The 17,661-nt window shown below is 33.6% G+C and overlaps 1 protein-coding gene across 16 annotated transcripts in view; it reads right to left on the bottom strand.

Annotated features, from left to right (window-relative positions):
* Nucleotides 1-1,728: 1,728 nt before the first annotated feature.
* Nucleotides 1,729-17,661, bottom strand: part of LOC110461677 (plexin-A1-like) — a 217,529-nt gene continuing 201,596 nt past the window's right edge. For 15 of the 16 annotated variants that reach the window (XM_021515256.1, XM_021515258.1, XM_021515257.1 and 12 more), the window contains 13 exons: nucleotides 17,243-17,317; nucleotides 16,682-16,748; nucleotides 15,692-15,709; nucleotides 12,215-12,367; nucleotides 11,654-11,801; nucleotides 11,096-11,260; nucleotides 10,577-10,665; nucleotides 10,035-10,118; nucleotides 9,397-9,557; nucleotides 8,009-8,156; nucleotides 7,556-7,696; nucleotides 7,272-7,346; nucleotides 1,729-6,819 (listed from right to left, as the gene is read on the bottom strand). In XM_021515256.1, the coding sequence (XP_021370931.1) occupies nucleotides 6,703-6,819; nucleotides 7,272-7,346; nucleotides 7,556-7,696; nucleotides 8,009-8,156; nucleotides 9,397-9,557; nucleotides 10,035-10,118; nucleotides 10,577-10,665; nucleotides 11,096-11,260; nucleotides 11,654-11,801; nucleotides 12,215-12,367; nucleotides 15,692-15,709; nucleotides 16,682-16,748; nucleotides 17,243-17,317 (1,441 nt within the window). In that variant the 3' untranslated portion in view covers nucleotides 1,729-6,702. The remainder of the gene's footprint in view (nucleotides 6,820-7,271; nucleotides 7,347-7,555; nucleotides 7,697-8,008; nucleotides 8,157-9,396; nucleotides 9,558-10,034; nucleotides 10,119-10,576; nucleotides 10,666-11,095; nucleotides 11,261-11,653; nucleotides 11,802-12,214; nucleotides 12,368-15,691; nucleotides 15,710-16,681; nucleotides 16,749-17,242; nucleotides 17,318-17,661) is intronic. The other variant, XM_021515268.1, reaches the window with a different exon arrangement.

Here is a 17,661-nt window from a genome sequence, read left to right as displayed (position 1 = left end):
TGTTCGGCGGCACGCTGAGATGATGAGCTACCATGTTTGTTTAAACGAATGATGCCATCTTTTCAATAACCAAAAGAGCACTGAGTGATATTTGGTCAGTAGCATGCAGGGATGACGGGTTATTAGTTTGTTCAATGCCACAGGGATCAAATATGTTAAAATCTTCGGTTTTTAAATTTAAATTTTTTTTTTTTTTTTTTTTTTTTTTTTTACATTTGCCCACTTTTAAATTTTCTTGTAATTAATAAATACCAAGTGAACGATGCAGGCCCATTGGGTATCTTCTTTAAAGTTTTACCAAATCAGCCCACCCTTTTCGGGCCCACTCTTTAAAAGGTCGGGTCATGATCAGTGTCTTCATTTCCCTATGATAATTTCAACGAAGTTTTAGTTATTACGAACTGCAAATGAAGTTCTTTCTAGAATTTCTGGATAGAAAGGAAAGTTTTGAGCAAATTTGACACTTTTGGACCTAACCCTTCGGTCCCCTTGAGGTAGGAAACTACATAATTCACAAAGGGAACTAACTGTTGAATTGGTGCAGTAGTTTTTAACGGAAGTCAAGACCGACAGACGACAGACGCCAATCCATAGACAAAATGCCATCGAAGTAGGTCACCTAAGACTTTGTCTCATGTGACCTAATAACAAAAAGAAAGACAACATATTGTGTTATATAGGAAAATCATATTTCTTTTAATTTTCTTGTCAAGTACACTTGGTTTTCTACTAGTATCATATAGTATGCAAATTACTGAAACGTACATGTACACGAATAAACAGGTAATGAAGGCATCTAGAGAAAGTGTCATAATGGCTAAGTACTAACCAGTGGTCAGTAGTGGTCAGATCACATCACAATGGTCATCAAGCATCTGACACAGTCACATGACCAAATGATATTGAAAATATTGCATGATCATGTGATTGTCAAACCGTTACGTGTGATTATCGGTTATTATGCTCTTTTAAATCCACGTACCGGTACATTATGTTACATACATTTGTGATTTAAAATGTTCAGGTGACGTCATATTGATGACAGTCTGATGACTTGGTCCTGGGTTTATAAAAGTCGCATATGATAATCTCACCCAGTACAAAAAGATGAATAAAGTCATGTGACATGGGATGTTGTCACATGACACCGACGTAAAACATACAAAAAGTGAAGGACTGAAAGGCTTGGCTAACAACTCACACACAGTACCCTATATAACCCATCAAAATCACTAGCAAAACTTTTGATTGTTATCATCTTTGAAAATAAAATAAAAAAGAATTGATTGACAAGGTAATGACAAAGGCATAAACAGCTTTTGGTATAGTAATTTCGCTCGGTCGTGCTGTCCTGTCTACAGGTAAACTAAATTAAGATAACTGTCCGACTCTGTTGACGCGTCAACGTGTGTTGAGGCTTAATGATGACCGTCCATTGACACGTCAACAATGTTGCAACGACATGATGACAGTCACTGTTGACATGTCAACAGCTGTTGCAACTCAATGGTCACAGTCTGTCACCACAATTAAACAGATATTACGAGGTTATTAACAGTAATCAGTCACTTTTCAATTAGTTACTTTCTATCTATTGGAAATATTCCTCAAACGTCCAATAGTTAAATATTGCAGTGGACACTAGGGTAAACATATATAAATAATCGCAAAAAATGTAAAAAAGTAAAAAATGGAAAAAAAATGGAAACAATGCTTTTAAAACAAACTCTGTCTTTAAAATGTTTTGACAATTATAAAATAAAATATTTCCAGCTGATTAAATGAAATGAATTTTTAAATATACTCAATCCTGAAGAAAATAATAGATTGGTCTCCCAAAGGTAAGAGGTTCTAAATACAGTCCAAAAGGTGACGAGCTACATTCACCTACCCAGGTAAACAAGATTACTTACAGGCAGGAACTAAAAATAGTCGAAAAAGAATTATCACAGCCTTGCCCCATGAGCATCTCCAAATAACAACGGTTGATTTCTGTTTGCTCACTCCTGTCATCACAATGAAAGGAATACATACAATATGGTAGTTGATTTCTGTGTGTATACCATAGGTTGTATGTACCCCTTTTTCAGTTGAAGGTTGACATTATCAGAAAATACAGTTATTTGCCTGATGTAGAAAAAAGACTGATGTGTTGTTTGGCATTCTGATGAGCTACATTGAAAGAATTGAAGCTTCTGTGTCCCATCAATTTGGCACTGTATCAGTTACGACACTAGTGACACAATCACCCATAACAGCAACAGACACCACTCAGAACCTACCATGCAGGTTATAATGTTTTTGTGACTAATAATGTTTGAACTCCTCGAGGTAATGGCTATATACTGGGAACTACCTATTAATTACATCATATAGTTTTAAAAGATAGTTCAAATTAATTCTACTGAAGCTTCAGGGAACAAAAGTTAAATATGCCTTGCTTGTCATTACAATAGTGGAACAGTATTGCTTTGGAAAAGTAGGGTAAAAATAAAATCCCAACACAAATCACTTACTTAAAATTATGAAAATACAAAATTAAATATATTTTTGGTTTTGCTTAAATCTTTCTGTATGACTTCTACCTTTGTAAAAGTTCTTGTATAGCTTATACAGAATGTTAAAAATAAAATGAGCAAATATTAAATAAGATATTAATGATCCGAGTGTCATTAAGATAACATACTAGCTTAACATCAGTGTTAATATACAGATATGACTCAATTCACATAACAAACAAGATCTACAGACACTACAATTAGTATAATAATATTTTTGGCACATAAGTTTGCAGAGAGTGATACAAATATCAAACATCAAAACATACACACAAAACAGACTTTTAACCAATAAGCATAGATGAAGTAGTCTCTACACCCCGACGACTTCACTGGCGGGTCCAGGATTTCTAAAAAGAGTGGGCCCCAACTTCAGAATTCCATCAAACCTCTTTGAGGTCCAAGGGACTACATCATACCCCTTAACTAGGGGTATGAGGTATTTTGGTAATGAATCCGCCAATGAACTCAATAGCAAGCACCCTGTTTATTGATTTGAGTGCATAAGAATTGTGATGATTTGGGGCAGACAGGAAAGATTTAACATCGAACAACATACAATTTGACCAATTTAACACTTACAAGAACACATTCGGGCTATATAGATATAAAACAATTACATTTAAACAGGAACTTTCTGAAACAAATTGATAAATAATAGCAAATGTACAATAATAGAAATGTAAATTGTGTATCAACAACTACCAGTCACATGTTTAAAACCCTCTCCACACTCATACCTCAGCTCCTGTACAAAAAGGCATTCAATGCTAAATATTGCCTGGATATATATATATTATGTCACTTCTTCAGAATTTATGTTCCACCATCGAAAAATGATATAATGCAATAATATATGAAACAAATGTTTATATAAATTATTATGCCATATTCAAGAATGATCTTTTTCATGAAATTTATATACAAAGTCACCTTACACAAATATGTATTGTGATAATGACACATTTGATTTGCATATCAGCAAATTAGAATACTTTCATGATTGTGTCAATGTTGTAATATAAGCAAGTAATATTTCAAAATTTACCCGAAATAGAACAGATGTTCTTATACAGACTTTACAAAGACATACAATGTATTCGCTATAATTGGCTCCCTGTATTAACACTCCTATCCCTCTTCCTTTTTTGGTGCAAAATTCTAATTATAAACACTTCCTAACCCGACCTTCACCTTGATCCTGGCCTTCATTGATGAATTAACTTACTATTTACACCTAAACTGCCAGTAGTCAGACTGCTGATACAGATATAATGATAAGGTTTCCTTAACACAACACAACTCCTAATCGAAACCCTTTTTTAACAGCTTAGTTTTTTTATCATAATAAAAAGCCGATTTTAGCCAATGTTTGAAATGCCATGGGTGCTAATTACGGCAAATACAGTATTCTTAATTATAGCATATGAGAACATAAAAGCGAGCTCTTGTTAGCATATTAAAGAACACATTATATTCTCATACAAATATGGCATATATAAGGACATATCTTCTTACTAGGTTACAGTTACAGTGTATATATGTATTAATATAAACATTTGATGTAAATTAGGTATATTTCAAACCTCAATGATAATGGTATAGACAGAGAGAAAAAGCGTAGTATAGAGTATTATTATTGGTCTCAGTTAAAAGTTTGATCATCTTGAAACAGACTTAACTTATATTAAAACAACCAAGAGGCCCGATGAACCTGTTCTATTCAACTCGGTGAGTATTTCAAACCCTTTAGATCAAAATGATAGTTGACCAGGTGAAGAAAAAGTCTGGCATTTAGCATGGCCTCTTTTATCAATTTGGTCCCAAGAAACCAATTTAAGTGTTGGAATCAAAGTACATGTTTGATTTGGAAAATCAGCACAAACAGTACTGAGAGGACGCACTCATTAGCCAAAATAAAGTTAATCAAAGACTCAGAATATTAAGTTATGAAGATGATTTTACCTCAGAAATGTTATTTATAAGCTAATCTTCACATGATTGCTACCTGAAATGACCCTTTTCGGCCAAGAATCAAACAACATCAGTTTAAACCTTTTTGTGGGGTTTGTTATTCAGTGATTGACATATATTTAATACATTGAAGATAGTTATTTCTGAGAATAAAATGCCGGTGTCATCTAATGACAAGCAAACCTGTGTACAATTTTTATACCTCGACTTTTTACCTATGAGATGTAATATATCTTGGACAATGTTGTACTTGACAAGAAGATTTTTTAACATTTTACTAAAAATATCAATTTCTGCTTCTATTTCATTGCCTCTTTAAAGGTATGCCCTTCATAAAAATAAATCTGAGCGCCATTTTCCTGGTGATGACATATATTAAGCTTGATTATGTTTGGCAAAGTTCTTTATTGTAAAAATGGTGATTGAGTTGGCAGATGGACAAACATTGCACCATAGCAATTATCCTTTCACTTATTGTTTCAGGTCAAGTGCTAAAATGCCAAGCATGCAAAGAATGTGTATAGAAGTTATATACGCAAAAACATTCAATAAAGTCATATTACAAGAACAAAAATATCAAATTAACAAACGGTGTAATAATTGTAGTAATACAAAATAAGTACCTGAGAGAAGCAAGAGGCGAGATAGAAATTTGGTGACAATTGCATTTACGACTCCGAGGTCAGGGTCGTTTAGAGAAACAGAATGTCACACTTTGCACCAAGCTTGGTTGTCATGATGACATTGTAAAAATATCATACTTTGTACTGAACTTGGTTGTCATGGTGAATTCATAACAAGTAGAGTTTTAAAATTAAGAGGAACCTATAATAGTAGAGATGATTGCATTTGTTGGGTGTTCTAGTTTTTCCTCTCCCGTACTTGCTGGTACAGTATTATTGTATGTACATCTACAGCTGTACATATCAATCATATGAATAACACATACCCATTTACAAGTTGGTGATATGATTAGCATAAGAATCCAATTTTAAATTGCTCGCAGGCATACAAGCAAAACACAACTGCAATACAAGGATAAATAAAAGCACCTAGTTGTATGGTTACTTATCAATGAGCCTCCTGTTTATGTTTATAATATGGCATAATCATGGTAGGATATCTTACATCTGTTTTGGAAATCAACAGGATAAAACACACCCCTGTTATTATAATGTGCTATACAGTCGAGACATCTATGAATATCACCAGGTGACATTGTATGTGAATATTAATGAACGAATATGAATGAGTGACTATTGCATAATCATAAATATGCATGAATATTTATTAGCAATGATCATGTATGAATATTCATGATGCGTCCAAACTTATATAATCATTTGGTACAAATGAAAATGAAGATATATTAGTGATTTATCATATATGAATATTCATTTATGTCCAAATGTATGTTAAATTCATATTTGGTTATATGAATATGTATGAAAATGAATATGTGATTTATCATGTATGAATATTCATGAATGTATTTGGTAATGAATGTGCATGAAAGTGCACAAAACTGGTAAGTGAAACTCAATTGTGCCCTATCTACAAGGTGAAAGTTTGTAGAATACCATCAGCAGTTTGAGTACAAATCAGCACTATTATGTTTCCAAGTTCAAGTTTTGTAGATGAATATTTCTCTCTCATTTATTTGTAGATTATCCATGTTGTATACATATAATTCTGTAGGAGCACACTTTCAAAAGGAAGTGGCTTCATATTTTAGTCTTTGGTAATTATTGAATAAAGTTTCTGCATAGACCGTCATGTAAATGAATTCTAATGGAAGGACAAAGACATTGACACTTACAGACATAATCGTTATGAACAAACACGTATGTTATATATTAATCTACACGTAGCGGTGTTACAGACACCTATCACATGACATAGTGATGTTTACATACAGTTAAATACATGATGATAAACATTTCCCCTCAGTAAAAATCAAAGTATACAGACACACCTCGACAAATCAGTTGCCGATGCAATTACTCCCGATCTGTTCTAAGATCTGCCCACAGTCATACAACACACACGTTAAGATGCTTTGCAAACAAATCCAGTAGTCAGGATGTGATACTGTTCCCAAAAAGATGAAAGACACGGCATTGGTGAATATATGGTGAAGGTGAACACAAGGTCATGACTTCGATCCTGGTCATACATAGTCCCGCATGTACGGATTCGGTCCCTCCATGGCAGTAATCACATGACCTAGTTTGGCGGGAAGTTGTTGGGCATTGGCGAAACCGTCTGCCTCCAAACTCTCATTAATCTGAATTGGAAACAACAAACAATTGAGTACACTTTACCACTTGAGTAACATCAATGGTTTCTTGATCATTGAAGTCAGGTGTCTGTAATGTCAGGTGGTGGTAAAGTCAGGTGTCAGTAGGGCCAGGTTTATTTACCTTACTGCTTTAAATTTATATTAAGCTTTCTTTATTTTGACAAATAGGAAACACTTTAAAAAGCTTATATCTATTTCTTTTGTTGGCCCTGGATTGAAGTGTGCTGGTGGCTTTATCATACTGTTACAAATTCCTCAAAATTGTATTGATTAATATGGTATTATGAATTTGTTAATTGTACAAAATTTGTATATCTATGTACTGTAAAGCACTTTAGAGTGGCTTATTCTAGCTAGATAGGGCGCTACATCAAATGTTTTATATTTATAGAAAAGGCTTTTTTATTTTTGACAAACAGAAACAAGTATAAGCTTACCTCATTGTTGTATTTCTGTACATAGTTGTAGAGCTCATACAAGGCATTTTCCTTGGTGAAATGGCCCGTGCTCATCTGTAAAGAATATACCATCATTGATATAACACTATGACAAAGGTAAAAACATCCACTCAAAATAAAAACATTGCTAGCTTGACTACAAGATACAAGTTCGATTATAAAATGTGAAATGAGACTTGTGATCACTATTGTGTCGAGGTTATCACACCTATGATACACTACGCTACTGTCATTAATATGTTACAATAAGAGTGGCTAGGTACCCGAGAAACGTCGGCCAGGTAGGCATTGAGGTCCTGGTCACTGACGGCAGGCATTGCCTGGATGTCACTGAAGTACTTCTCCACCCACTTGCGGTACTTTGGAATATCTTTAGCAAATAGGAGCTTGTTGGAAGGGGAATCCTGAAATTACAAATAAAATATGTGTCAGTATTGTATTTGTGTTCAATATAAAGAAAGTTGAGGCAATTACTCAAACATGTATACACTTTAGATATATCTTTTTTATAATTTTTGTTTTTATTTTAAAAAACTTTCGGGTATCAATATACTGAGATCAAGAAATCAAATGTAGGTTTGAACTTTTGTTTTTATAAACTAATAACTATGATGTCCTAGAATTTCGTATGATCCTACAGAAAAATATGCATCAGTTTTATTTTTACATTACAAGGAACACTACTGGTATTATATATCATGATAGAGACCACACACCTTGCCGAGCCTGTGTTCAGAGGTTGAGCAACTGTCCATGAAGGTTTGTGCTACCACGGACAGACAGGAATCCACAATGCTTGGTTTTTGTATGTCATAAACAAAATTTGGATTCTTTATTATGTTCACCCAGAACCGCAGCAACAAGCTGGAAACAAACAAATATAGGTAAAAATTGTGGGCTATCTGTAACATTCAAAGAAATATCTGTATGAATTCATTATTTATTTAATTTGTAGTGATCATTTTGAGAATATTTTTACCCATAACATTTGAACAGATTTCTGTATGACAACTTATTTTCTAGAGATTTTTGTGTGTACACCTTACCTATTACATTCCTACAGACTTAATACCTTACCTGTTACATTCCTACAGACTTAACGACTTACCTGTTACATTTCTACAGACTTAATACCTTTCCTGTTACATTCCTACAGACTTAATACCTCACCTGTTACATCCCTACAGACTTAATACCTTTCCTGTTACATTCCTACAGACTTAATACCTTACCTGTTACATTCCTACATACTTAATACCTTTCCTGTTACATTCCTACAGATTTAATACCTCCTACAGACTTAATACCTTTCCTGTTACATTCCTACATACTTAATACCTTTCCTGTTACATTCCTACAGACTTAATACCTTTCCTGTTACATTTCTACAGACTTAATACTTTTCCTGTTACATTCCTACAGACTTAATACCTCCTACAGACTTAATACCTTTCCTGTTACATTCCTACAGACTTAATACCTCCTACAGACTTAATACCTTTCCTGTTAATTTCCTACAGACTTAATACCTCACCTGTTACATCCCTACAGACTTAACGACTTACCTGTTACATTTCTACAGACTTAATATCTCACCTCCTACAGACTTAATACCTTACCTGTTACATTCCTACAGACTTAATACCTTACCTCCTACAGACTTAATACCTTACCTGTTACATTTCTACAGACTTAATACCTTACCCGTTACATTTCTATAGACTCGATACCTTACCTGTTGTATTTCTATAGACTTAATACCTTACCTGTTACATTCCTACAGACTTAATGACTTACCTTTTACATTCCTACAGACTAACGATTTACCTTTTACATTCCTACAGACTTAACGCCTTACCTGTTACATTCCTACAGACTTAATGACATACCTTTTACATTCCTACAGACTAACGATTTACCTTTTACATTCCTACAGCCTTAATGACTTACCTTTTACATTCCTACAGACTTAACAACTTACCTGTTACATTCCTACAGACTTAATGACTTGCCTTTTACATTCCTACAGACTAACGATTTTCCTTTTACATTCCTACAGACTTAACGACTTACCTTTAACATTCCTACAGACTTAACGACTTACCTGTTACACTTCCAGGTATGCACCACATCAGGGTCAGTGATGTTGAAACGGTCTGCTGCCTGGTCCATCATGTCAAACAAGTACTTGATGACGGGTGGCATACTGCTGTCCACCTTGAGCACCATCTCAAAGAAGTCGTCTATGTATTGTTTCAGGGTGCCCTGTAAATGTCACCAAACATTGATTTCAACATATTGACACTTAATAGTAATGGCATCTACCACAATGGAACTCTTTCCCATTCAAAAACCAATGAAGCCTGATTATGGTTAAAAATTGAAACCTATCTTGCACTTAAGTCAACTGCAACCTTATTCTTATTAGAAGAAAATTAAATCTACAAAATCAACAGGCAGAATTTTACTAGATGGATAAAGCATTCCTTTTTTGGTTTAGGCAATTTTAAAAGTAATTCTTTTTTTTAATATTTTTAATTTTCAATAGCCAGTGTGTATTTGTAGCCCAAGACAAAATAAAATGCTTAAATATTCAATAGCCGGTGTGTATTTGTAACCTAAGACAAAATATCTTAAAAAGTTTTGAATAATTTGACAAGACTGGGATATAATCCAATTAAATGCAGGGAAGTTTAAAGCTGATGGACCGAGGTATAACCAGCTGACTGGTGGATGGGTTACCTTGGTAGACAGCAGCCGTGTGAGGTAAATCTCCGAGCTCATCTTGAGACCTCCCCCGTTGTTACAGTCGTCATGTTGTTTTACCTATATTGAAGAAAGTTTTCATAACTTAATCATCAACTATCTTTTATAACATATCTAACGATGAAGATTTTAAAACAAATTTGAAAACACATTGAAATCTGTCTCATTTGATCCCAAAATATTCTTATATTCTGTCATATCTGACATACAGCTGTATCTGAATTCGTTATAGAAACCACTAAATAAGATCTGTGTATTCTGGAACTCTGTCTAATCCATCGAACTTGTCGGCTCCTACACGTGTCAGATAAGAGTTTCATACTTTTTTGTATATATTTTCTCTGCCAAGTCAGGATCAACAAGTTATAACTACATTCTTTTGAAAGAGTAATAAGTAATTTATTTCTTGAGAAATCATTAAACTTGTAGTTAATTAACTGAGCAAATCAAAATGTGATTAAATGTCCTTTACTAGAAGGAAATATAAGTTTTACAAGGTAAGTAAAAAGCTAACTCACCAAATGCCAGATCTTGGTGCCAACCTCGTTCTCTGTACGGGCGATGGGAACGGCATCTCTGTGGGGGTAGCCCATGGAGTGGACAGATCCTGAAACATACCCCCGGTAATTCTCAATATACAACTGGTGTCAATATCTCTAAATAATGACAGTGAGAAAAGGCTCAGAAGAAACTTGGATCAGATATGACACAGTGAAAAGGAATGGAGGAATCGGACCCTTTCCTCCAGAAATTCCCTGACCCTTTTCTCTAGATTTCCTCTGATCTTTTCCTCAATGTTGTGATATAAAATTTTGAGATAACTAACTTTTGTGTTGGTGTATTGTACTATATACAGTATCTCTAAATATTGAGTAGTACATCCATCCCCTAACAAATAGTCTTTTATAGATAGTCACGTTCAGACATAAACCATTTGTGCATACATCAGGGTGAAATTTGACAATATGCCTTAAACTAAGCCCTTATCGAGATAAAACTTGATCTTATGTGTGAAAGCCTATAACTGCAGCACTTACCATTGGGTGAGCGTGGCATAGTGCGGCAGTTCTGATGATGAGTAAGAACCATCTCAGAGTGGTCCAACACTTTGTAATGTCGTAACGTGTTCAGCTGTTTCCAGCCGTCCACTTTTATTGTAGTGTTATCCTCATCTAGCATCATACGGCCACTGTTACTTAATTCTGTAAAGATAGAACAAACAACAGTGAATTACTGACTGAACAACGATAGATACAAGGGATAATTTGTCCTGTACATGTCTCCCAAAGTCTTTGGTATTTACATGTGTATTTACTACTTTTTTGTTAATGCTTATTTAATGATAGATCCAAATATTCTTTTTTTGGACCTAGGATTTGATTTTAATGATTTAAAATTAAAACGAATGTTACCCTTGATCATACAATTAATTAAGAAAAAAATCACAGCTGTTGCAATTATCAATTTAAAAAAGATGTTCAGTGCTAAAATTGCCCATGCTAAATTTTTACTTCATTGATATGAAAACATACCTTTCTGATATTTTACCCCTTTCGAGATGTTGATGACATCACCATTATCACTGTATTGCCTACCTAAATCTAGTTCTGCAGCTACTGGCCTCTGGGAATACGCAAAGTTTCGGAATATTGTGTCCAGCATCTTCTCTTTGGCTTGTGTAATTGTATCACAGTCTAAAACACGGCACTTGTATTTCTTCCCCTCATACTCCACATTCAGGTTCTACAAATATAAACCACAACAAAGTGATCACTTGCCTTTTATTTTCCCATGATTTTTTCTGAACAATTATTTATGTAAGAACCTTATATAAATATATGATCTCTTGCACTTTTTAGATGTTTTTTTTTTATGGTGAAAGCCTGAAACTATTAAAACACACATTGCATGTAAATTCTTGATACCGTATGGTAATCTGCTGACCAGTGAGCTAGTTGTTTTGATACTATTGAGTACCAGTTTTACTGAAGGATTTAAATATCTTCAATCCAGAAGATAAATGTGGTCAGTTATAATGGCATAATAAAACTCATAAAAAGAAAGCTAAAAAATTCATGAAGCCTATCTGCCATCCTCTCTCCTCTCACACAAAAATATACCTATATGTGAAGGGTGAAGGAAGTCTGTTTACTTACCAACATTTCTACTTCTAGTTTACACTCTGTCCTGAGCAGACGGTCCTCTGAGAGCGAATAACGCGCATCACAGGTCACATGATCTATCGGGCCCTTCTCCACCTGAACTTTGATGGCTTTATACAGAATGTACAGTGATGACCCTGCCGAGTCCTGAAACAGGTGAGACAATATCCAGGTAAGATACACGTGTTCAGAAACGAGTTTACAAGACAAACAGAATACAGGTCCATAGTTTACCACTAATAAGCCCATGCTTCTGTATTTAGCCCACACACTTGAATTAGGAATAAACCCAATACCCATGCATTTTATTCCATTTCAAAGGGGCTATAGATCCCATGGGCTTATCACAGGCCAAATACATTACAATAATTATACTCATTAGGAACTTTCGTGGTATTCATTTATGTTCAAAGCAATTAAAGTTGGATTCTGGCAAAAATACTCTAAGAAGAGGGTGTGTGGTAGTGAAAAGCTTCAGACTGGCAAAAATGTCCCTATGCACTTATGCAGTACTGCATTAACAAGAATAACAATATGGTCACCTTTTGTCCTATCTCCTGCATTATTCAAAATTGTGATTTTGATATGTTCGAGATCATTTGATATGTCATCATTTTAAACTCAGCTTTATGTTTCCATTTGATTTTTAACAGAGTAATGTTCAGTCTAGACCTAGCATTCTTTTATGTATACTTTAAAAACACACAATAGATTCTTTGCAATTGCAAAATGAAGAGAAGAAGATAAAAACTACTTTTAAATAAGTAATTATTAAACTATAAGAAATGAGATTGACACTTTCAAGTAAAAATTAATTGTAAGAAATGAAAATGCTTTTCTAAACAGAAATTGGGTCAAACGAAACATTAAAATAAGATTGTTATGACTGAAATATTAAAGCAGAGAAATTTAAATTCTACATTCTACAAGACGAACTTGCCACTAGTCATCTCAGCTTATATATAAAATCTAAACCTCTGGTTATACAATCTAACTCTCAAAATGTACAACCGAAATCTGAGTTTGTACAATTTGGTTCCAACTTTGCAATTGTACAACCAGAACTTTAGCTTAGAAGATCTCAACTCTGTATCAAACAATCTAAACTGTGGTTTGTACAAATTAAACCTCAACTGGTAGAATGTAAATCTGATGATTTACAATCTAAAAACCAGTTTGTAAAACCTAAACTCTAGCTTTAGCAATCCAATCCCCTTAACTGGTTTTCCATGGTTGGTTGCATCTCCAAATTTGGAATCTAACATTGCTCACGGCTTTTGATATTATATGCAATCAATCCTGGGTTACCAACGGTGACCCTCAGCTTGTAAAATCTGATAACCATTTCTATCAATAAAGCTTCAGAACACAGCAACAGAAAAGTTAAAAAACAAAAATACTAGTAGCCAAGGCCCTAGAGTTTGTCATAAGTACACAGTAAAACCTCTGAAATCTGTACTCTTGTTAACCCATTCACCCCTAAAGTCACATTTGAATCTTACCAAATCAAAGACTGGGCAAGTCCAGTCTTAAAATGTAGGGGTGAATGAGTTAACCTGGAAATCACACATTCAGGTGTATATATCTAGGAACTGAAATACCTCTTGATCTATTTAATTGGAGTTCCTAAGATATATACATGATGCAGCTATGAATCAAATGCATTCATTCGGTACAAAGTGCCCAAATTAATGAAGTTATACTGTACTTTTATCAAATGTTTGCTACGGTATCTATATATGCCAAAACATGAAATGATTGCATTGCTTGTGATTTGTGCTCAATGTGCTGATGAATATTCATATGTGCCAAAACCTTTCTAATTCATCCAAACATCCAAACTAAAAACTGTTGAGGTAACCAAAATGCATTGCTTCAGTTCAAAACATAATTTCAAATCAAATCAAATTGATACACAATAAAAGTGTGATAATGGATGGTTCTGTGTGTTCTTCCTCTATAAAGATATCTGATACAATGATCTAGAAGTATGGTGGAGTATGCTGCTCTTCTACATATTTAGGAGGTTATCAGGAACATTACTGGAGAACTCTTAGGCATACACAGTATACCCAGTAGAGTGTAATTGATCATAAACACGACATTATCTGCTTGAATGTAATCAGTATGGCTCAACTCATTCACCCCCTGAAATTTCATAACAAACTATTCCTTTGAATTGGAAGAGTTAAAATGTGTGTTCAGGGGTGAAATAGTTAAACTGCCCTGGCCTTGTTATCATTGGTTAATAATCATCTGTCAGATGTAAACTGTAACAGGTGCTATGATGTTGAAGATGTATATACTGCTAATCATTGCCTTTTGATACTTTTTAACAACTACCAGCTACAGTGTAAACTTCTTTAAGATTCCAATCTTGTCATCTTTAACTGGTGGAAATAATGCAGGTTCATAAAAAATAAATTCAAGATGGGCGGTATTCTTCTGTATATTGTATATATCCTTGGTTCATGATGACCTCCATGATTATAACATACTAACAATACAACATTTATGATATCGAGACCATTTCTACAAGCAGCCATTAATCCAGTTGTTCCTTAACCCCACTGGGTAATATTATGACAACACCCAGTTACCAGTTAGACACTTAGACACGAAACACGGCACTGTCTATCTGGTACACAAGTACACAATATCTGTTAGATTACAACATTATCGGTGTTGTATTAGTGGGGTTAAATACATAGAGTACACATTTAAATAATCATATACTTGTTTGATAAGTAAGATATGTTAAATCTGCTGCTTTCATTTTTTAATTAAAAAAATCTCAAAATCTGACTACATCACAATCTTGCATTAAGTTTCAAATTTACTGCCTACTCTGTAGTAACCCTTAAATGGTGAAAAAACGTTAACTATATCTGACATTGTGTACTGAAAAAGTCCTATTCTGAATGTCCTAGCCTACAGAAAGTGTGGAAGTAATTGATTTTACTAAATCTTCCTTCTAATTGCATCAATTTTTAAATAAATGTTGTCCTGGATTTTGTACAAACTTTTATTTCATTTAAAGAGGGCAGTACCACTAGAATTTACAGTAATTTCTAAGGGTAGTCCTTTTCTACCTTCCATACACAGGAGATCAATCAGACACTGGCACAGGACAATATACCACCACACATTCACCGGAATGTTTTTGTGATCCAAAGCTGAAAAATTTGATAACTGTTTCCATTGAATTTTTGTGACAACTCCGATGAGATAATTCTGATTATTATATGGTACATCTACATAGCTTAGGAATACGTAGCTGCAGCGTGTTATGACACTATTGACGGCAAGAAAGGGATTAAGAAGCGTCTTGAGTTAATTGAAATTCTACATAATATATTTCAGCTAAACAGAAATCTCACTAAAGGGGCACAACTCCTGAAAGCACTGGCTTGGGTATAATTAGCTTATGAATATACATGAGATGATATTTTTCACTCAACACACACTTACTGGGAAATTCGACTCTTCCTGAAAGTGAAGAACATCTCAACTTCAGATTTGGATCCAAATTTTTTATTTAAACTTTCACTGTGATGTATTTATTTTTACTATGACTTGATAAGATATGTTTTCAACTTAAAATTGAAGCCACTTGATAAGATATGTTTTCAACTTAAAATTGAAGCCCCAAAACAAATATTATTTCACATTCTGCTGAATCAAGTAAAATCATCAATTTAATTTTCTTGTACTGCATAAATAAACGGAATTATTAAATTTTTCTTTCTTTCAAGCTTTAAAATGTTAATTGTAACCACAGCAGTATGCATTAAATGTAAAATAAATTAAAAATAAAAATAAAATGCATAAATGCTTAAATGAGAGTTTTATAAGTGTTTGACAAAGAAACCTGCTTTCTAGGAATTAGACAAAAAAAACTGCTTTCTAGGAATTACAATCTACAAAGCGTTAGCTAACGCCACAATGTACGATGTAATTGACAAAACAAGCATTAGATATATCCAGCTTACTGTACGGGAATCAATGACTTAAATACCTCAATTCATACAGTTACATCCAAATTTTAATCATTTAAATATATATATATATCAGAATTAAACGTATGTGTTCTGAGATTTCAAAAACATTCACCAGAAATCCCAGACTTCCTTTAGCAATATATATTTTTAATTTGAAAAAAACCCCAAAAATCATAAAACTTTAACATAACGCAGCTTTAATTTAGCTAATTCAGTGCGTTCAAATGGTTCCAGTACTGTAAGTGTTACAAATTCTACTGCAAATGTTTATTCACTCAAATGCAATACGTTTTTGTTACAAATACTATTCCTTTCATTTTCATCATATGTTTTTACTTCTTGCAGTAAAATATTACTGACAGTTTGTATAAAAAATTGATATCATATAGAAAGGAAAATGATTTCATACAGGTGTGGTAAAGAGTTCTCTCAGGTCAGGGGAGATAACTATGATACTTACCACTAGGTATTTATACAAACACAGGGACAGCCAGTTAGCCAACAGTTTTTCTACAACAGACTCTGTCCTAAAATGTAAAAAAATGTATATATATATATTTAATATACATATTAAATGTTGCAATTACAACAGCATACTTTATATAAGTAACTTCTGTTTGTTTATGTATTTTGTATTGCATTATTGTTTCATGACTGTTTTTCTCTGTTATATGTTGTGATATGTAAATTTTCATGTTCCTGTCTTGATAAGATTGTCCTGAATATTTGACAAATTTCTTTGTATGCAGTCTGCACTGTCGTTATTACTTCTTTGCCCTTAAATTTAATATATGTCAATACTCTAAATTACTGATTATACACATAAAATTAAACATATAAACATGTGCTTCTTCAAAAAGATAATTATCTACTGATAAGCATCAAAATGCTCCATGTTCCGTATCTTACTGAATTCTGTTACAGAATTACTGAACTAATAATTGTCTGTGAAAAAGTACAGAGTTACCCTTTTTCTTTAATGTTGTAGAGTACAGTATCTGACAGTACATTAATTACTTACCTCCTCAGCATCAGCTTTGGATGTTTGCTGTCAACGGACTTCTCTATCAGATCTGCCAGCAGAGTTTTCAAAATTCTACAAAGAGATAACAATAGAACAACTATGCAAGTATTGACTCTCCAAATATTTTGTTTTTTGTTATCAGCGTAATGACAAAACTCAAATTTGCTAGCAAAGGAAATTTAATATATTAATCCTGGCATCAAAATAAGATACTTATGCATCAATTTCTATGACCACGTTCTTGCGCAATACTATACCTGTTATTTGTTGACTAACCTTACCATGAACATTGAAAAAAATTGCATTGTCAAGGAAAATAAATCTGTGTATAGTTAACCTTGAATTACCATGTTCACCTGACAATAAAACCATGGTTGGTGAAAAGCAGACCCATTATCTATAACATTTCAGTGGAC

The sequence above is a fragment of the Mizuhopecten yessoensis genome, unplaced genomic scaffold, assembly GCF_002113885.1.
Source record: "Mizuhopecten yessoensis strain PY_sf001 unplaced genomic scaffold, ASM211388v2 scaffold10651, whole genome shotgun sequence".
In the NCBI taxonomy this organism is placed as follows: Eukaryota; Metazoa; Mollusca; class Bivalvia; order Pectinida; family Pectinidae; genus Mizuhopecten; species Mizuhopecten yessoensis.
Note: the sequence above shows the minus strand (reverse complement) of the source record. Positions and strands in the feature narration are given on the sequence as shown.